General features: G+C 30.2%; 1 protein-coding gene across 2 annotated transcripts; it reads left to right on the top strand.

Moving 5' to 3' along the window:
• The first annotated feature begins 2915 nt into the window (after positions 1-2915).
• LOC132950588 (52 kDa repressor of the inhibitor of the protein kinase-like) lies at positions 2916-4702 on the top strand. 2 transcript variants are annotated; one of them, XM_061022104.1, is made up of 4 exons: positions 2916-3186; positions 3396-3547; positions 3620-3704; positions 4130-4702. In XM_061022104.1, the coding sequence occupies exons 1-4, from the start codon at positions 3074-3076 to the stop codon at positions 4170-4172; spliced, it is 393 nt and encodes a 130-aa protein (XP_060878087.1). In that variant the 5' UTR covers positions 2916-3073; the 3' UTR covers positions 4173-4702. The 2 variants fall into 2 exon arrangements, with proteins under 2 accessions (XP_060878087.1, XP_060878088.1); XM_061022105.1 differs by having other exon boundaries at positions 2919-3186; positions 3620-3639; positions 4130-4698.
• The last annotated feature ends 1562 nt before the right edge of the window (positions 4703-6264 follow it).

Below are 6264 nucleotides of genomic sequence, written 5' to 3'. Positions count from 1 at the left end.
AATTTCTTCTAATGCACATACTATTTCATAAAAACCCTCAACAAAAATCAAGATGGACTCATGGCGTTCCACCCACCTTGTTTCACAAAATTTTTTCAGGCCAGAGAAAGCTTTTGGTTCTAGTTTTTGCCGTAAAATATAAGATCTTTTAGCAGATACACGAAAAAATGCACTTATTTCTTGCACTATTCCGAGAGTATTTCTGACTTGTTGCACTTTTGATGCATCATTAAGGCATAAGTTTAAGCAATGGGCAAAACAATGTGTGTATATAGCTTTTGGATGCTTTTGCATTATGATAGCTTGAACTCCTCTAAAAACAGACGGCATGTTGGCTGCACCATCATAACCTTGTCCACGCAAGTATTTCAAATTTATGCCTAAACCTGTCAACGTACTAATAATGGTATTGGCTAATTCTAATCCTGCAGTGCTATGAACAGGTACAAATTGAAGAAAATCTTTTCTTATAAAATAGCTATTATCATTTTCAAAATTAGAACTTTTTTCTAGGTACCTTATGCACAATGAAAACTGTTCAATACGGCTTATATCGGTAGTTTCATCCGCCAATATTGTGAAATATTTTCCTTCATTTATTTTATCACATATTTTAGGTTGAATATATTCAGATATGATAGATATTACTTCATTTTGTACACCAGCACTAATATAAGATGCGTTCTTACTACAATTTTGAATATGATTCAAAAATAAGTTGTCACCACTTTGTATTGAATTTGAACTTTGTACATGAAAATATGAAACGAGTAACGATTTATGCCAGTAACAGACGAATAAAATATACAATTTCTGAATTTCCAATTTGATATTTCGGGGGGGCTTAAGCCCGAAAGCCCCCCCCCCCCTAGCTACGGCACTTTTTTTTATATAAAACCCAAAAAGCCCAAAATAAATACAAATGTAATGCAATTATTTCGTGAGATTTTTTAAAAAAATATCCAAATTTTATGGTCCTTTAAAATTGAAAATGGAAAATCGACTTCCTAGAAAGCCTAGTTATTTTTCCAAAAAATTCATACATATATTAAAAATTAAAATCGGACATTCAGGAGTATGTGTAATATTTACCACCGCTTATTGGTACGAAAAATACATGACATGCGTTTCCCTTAAATAATAAAATAACAGATTATGTATCCTATAGGAATCTATAATTATAAATCTATAATTATAAATCTATAATCTATAATTATAAATCTATAATCTATAATTCTAAATCTAAATCTATATCCTATAGGAATCCATAATTAATTTCTGGTAAAATTAATGATTAATTTGTACATTTCTAGAGTCTAGAATTTTTGTGTTAACTTTTATATTATTTCCATAATACTGCACTAAATGTGAATGTTGTCAGTGTAATTATGTTTTGGAATTTGTAGAAAAATAATATTTACAACCATCAACAATATTGTTATACTTAAACTAACCAGAATGGTGCGTATCGTTTTCTAATATGTGATGGGTATTTTGAAGTTATGAGCTTTCACGTTTATTAATGGATAAATGGAGGTAAATGGTGTATGTGTCCTTATTAGAGATTGCCTAAAAATAGGTGGTTGTGTCAAAAGCAACATCTTTCGATGATTAATTTATAACTTAGATTCTGAGCGGAGTGGTGAATGTATTGATAATACAATGTATTTTGAAAAGTTACTATGGATATACATTTTTAAAATATCGACAGTTCAAACAAGATTCGAATTCAAGTTTGTTTAAATTTAAGTTAAATTAATCTCTAAATTAGAATGTTTAATAGTGTGGCTTGGAGGCGATAGAATAGTCATTAGTCACTGATATGTACTATCAGAAAACAGTGTGTTTAAAGATACAAATGTATTAAATGTTCTGGAGAGAAACTTAGCAGCTAGGAATCTTTTAGAAAATTACCGACAATATTCTTAGAATATGCAGTAAGACCAAAGGTTCAACGTAACTTCATTCTTTCTTTTACTTAATTTATTAATACAAAAATGCTTACAAAAATACAAACAGTTAATTTATAAATTATTGTATAACCTTAACTTGACGTAATAAAAAATAATAAAAATTAATAATTGACTAAAATGATTACTGTTTGTACCTAGATCGTCATTATCCTACTACATATCATTGGTGCTCGGTGGAACTAAACAAAATTTCGGAGACTAATGACACTGTGCCAGATAATGATAAAGATTCAGATAGAAAACCAGTATAACATACAGCCTGCAGGACCTATTGTTAGTTGTATTGCTATTTTATGTAATGTATTACCTTTCATTGTATTTAAAAAATATTTAATATTTAAAAAAACATGGAAACTCACTTTTGCTTTATAAATTATAGTAATATTATGATGCAAGTGTAAATCGTTACTTTTAAAATATTTATTTATTTTATACAAATTTGCGATGTTTAGAATACTAAATAAACAGATTAATATTGTATAAGCCAATCGATCTTATAATTTTGAGAAATATTAACTTTATGTGATGTTTATAATAATATAAAAAATAAACCCATAAAAATATTTTGTTGTCAGAATTCGTCAATGCTGTACACTCTGTATATTCCGCGCCACGAGAGAAGGAACCCGTGTTCCGACCGAAACACTACGTTCGATTCCGCGCATCACCGCGTATTTGGCGGGCGGCACCCGTTTCGTCCAAAATCAACCTTTCCCGTTTCGCCCAGTGTCGCCCGTTCCGACATTTTAGTCGTTTTCAAATTAAGTTGGCAATGATTTTTAAATAATATTTTAATATACATAATATTATAATATCAACATATTAACACAGAATAGATTAAATCAGAAGGGACACTTTAAATGTAAACAAAAACGTGGCGGCCATGTTGGCGTTGGCTACTTTATCAATTTAGTGTTATCAGGTAAACAACTGGTATCATAATTCATATTTTTCTTTTTTTTTTTCATTAAAAAATTTAGCAAGAGCATTTGTTACACGTTTTTTATTTATAGTGCGTACTGCCTTTTAACTGTGCTCTTGTGGTCTGTGCCTTTGCCAAAAATATTGTACATTTTGTTATATATCTTCATATTATAACAATGTCGAGCCGAAAGAGTGGGTATTCATTTAAATGTATTGTGAAATCGTGCGGAGAACTTAAAATTCAAAAAGAAAGTGTTAGTTTTTTTTCTTTTCCCAAAGATCCTGCTCGGTAAGTATTTTATATTATAACTTATAATGATGTTAATTATCAAACTATTCAATGGTACTTGTTAAATATATAACATAATATTACACAGTTGCACAATATACCAAATGTTTTAAGTCTAGTAAACTATGTAGTGCACCTACAATATGTAACAAGAACCAAGTCAATTGTGTTTTTTAGTATAAATAAACCATTTTTTATTACACTTTTAGATGTAAAATTTGGTTAGAGCGATGTCAACTGCCAGCTGACATTCTACAACAAAAAAATACTAAATTATGTGGAAAACATTTTGAAAAAAATATGTTTTTAAATTTTTTGGAGAACAGGTTAAAACCAGATGCTATACCTACACTATTTCCAGGTACGTAAGAACTAATATGACATTTAGCAGCAGTAATTTTCTAATCGCCTTTTATTTTTTATTTATATTCAGATGAAAGAGATGGTTGTGATGTAAGTACATCTTTGGAGTTATCATCTAGTGACAAAGTTGGAATCTGTACCTTTATTAGCAGTTGGTAAAGGAATAGCTTCTAATTTAAATGAATTTTTATGTAATGTACCTTTTAAGCACCCATGTTCAAATTTTGATTATGTTTATTTAATTAAGCTATTTGTAAGATTTAGAATATTTTCTTCTGTTAAATTTTTAAATAGAGAGTTAGTATCAGAACGTCAATTTAAAAATAGAAAACTGACAATACTAAAACATTTATAATTAATGATAACATGATGACATAATAATGTAAAATTCATCATATTCTAGACAAATATTGTTTAATTAGTATTTAATATTTATTATTGTTGTTTTTTTTTATTTTTTTTTTATTTGTACAATTTAGTTATTATAATTATAATTAAAAAAATTTCTTAGTCTAATTTGAGATTACATGTTGTCTAATATTTTAAAAATAATGACTTATTTATTGTTATAATTTTACAGGCACTTTAGACACCAGGATCCTAAATACCTGAAAATAGTATAAAGATACAAATTACAATTAACTATGTCAAAATATACAAGATAGAAATATATCTAAGACACTGCCCATCACTGGCAGTGAAGTGATCTCATTAGTATCATTTAATTATTTTAATATGGCTAGTATATTGGTCACGTATATTAATTTATGTTTTATTTTTCAGAAATATTTCACTGCTGCTTCTGCTTCTCCAACTTCGCCTTTATTCCACGCAAGTGGGGTCTACTACTATTTGTTTTGCTCAATATACCATCATATTCCTGCAATAACCAATCCTCTTTATCTTTTTCCTTCAAATTTGAGTTACCTGTCTTGACTTTTATTATTTCTTCATGCCTCAACATGCCTTCTCAATCTATTCTCTAATTTTTAACCCATATTCATATGGTATCTCTCTCCACTATTCAAGCCTGCCTTCAAACACTCGTGTGCTATTAGCTTTTAAAACTACATCAGCTGCATTTAAGCTTATACATAAAATATATATTTGATTTAATAAAATAAAATGTGTATTTTTTCCACCATGTGTTTCAGTACATTATCCTTCCTTAACTGTGTATTTGATCCATAATAGTCTTTTACGATTGCTAAAATTAAAAATTTTAAATTTTAAGCAAGTACCTAGCAAATAATTTGAATAAAGCTAATTGGATCTATACATTTTTGGAAAAATATTGTAATAAACATTTTGTTTTTCTGGTATGGTGACACTGATTAACCAACGCCAACATGGCCGCCGCGTTTTTGAGTATTCTGTATGTTTACCGTGTTAATTTTTATCAGTGTCCAGGCCCTGATATTAATACAACCATATTTCTGACTTTCCGAGGACAGTGTTTTTAGTCCAACATTATGGGCATGCAATTCGGCGAGCATACAGCTCACAACAAATTCGTGTGAATCGTTTCACTCGTATTTCAATGAAAACTTTTATTCCATTATTACTGATATTACTATTATTACTCTCCATCAACCATAAGCTGGTTAAATATTGTACGCAATGACATCCGGACAGTGGCGCTGAAGTCCAAAAATTCACCTATGACATTAGACACCTCCACATAAAATGTTGACACCCACCTATGTCTTATAATTACTTTACCATACACCAAGTATAGTTCTTATGTTGTCTACAAATTTCCATAAAATAGCTATAGAATGACAAAGGTGACCCTCTACCTACTTAAATCACCTATGACAATATTGTCATAGGTAAATATATATTTTGGCACCACTGCATCCAGACAGAAACGCATATCAAATTGAATAGCGTTGAAATTCTCAAAAAAACAAAAAGCAAACAAACGAAGGAAAGACAAGAATACAACGAAAAACGTATACTTTTATCTAGATCTGGTGTAGTTTCTAGGTATGAGTACTAGATACCCAGTAAGTATGCGTACACTAAGTGGCACAAAGTTAAGGAATTCCTACAGTCTGCATGCGCGAAACGGGTTCCTTCTCTCGCGGTGCAAAGTATATCATACTCTGTGTACTAACTACTACATCAATTCCTATAAAACATGTTGTTCAAATTTATGGTTCGATATTTAAACATTTGGAGCGCCGATTCTCAGTTCTGATAGTCGTTATGATAAGAAGGAAACTCTCAGGGTCACTTTATTATGGTTTGTTGGGCAACCATACTATCTTTAATCGTGGTACAAACCATTTCCGGTCTCACATTTTGATACAGATAATGTTGCTTTACACATTATTTTCTTTTTAGTATAACAGTTTTTGGCACGTCGTTTATAGTGTATCCGTTACCAAAATATAACGGAGGAATTTTTGATTGTCTTATGTGTGGATGACAACTTGTACAAATAAACGGTAGACTCATGTGCACATGAAACCGTTATGCCTATACTCTCATGTGAACATCGGTTTGTACATTATTAATGCTACTAGGAAATCGTAGACGGAGACATGATGCACATGTCTCTGAAAGTCCATGAGTACGTTTTAAAAGGTATTCTGAAACTATTGTATCCCAGGCTTACCTAATTTCATTTTTTCGTTCTCATTCAGCAAGCCTTTTGGACGACAATCTAGTCCGATTTTTAAGGTTTTTATTAGATATTTTGTTTTATCG

Source organism: Metopolophium dirhodum, chromosome 8, assembly GCF_019925205.1.
Source record: "Metopolophium dirhodum isolate CAU chromosome 8, ASM1992520v1, whole genome shotgun sequence".
Taxonomy (NCBI): domain Eukaryota; kingdom Metazoa; phylum Arthropoda; class Insecta; order Hemiptera; family Aphididae; genus Metopolophium; species Metopolophium dirhodum.
The sequence above is the reverse complement of the archived record's forward strand: the minus strand, read 5'-3'. Positions and strand labels throughout refer to the sequence as shown.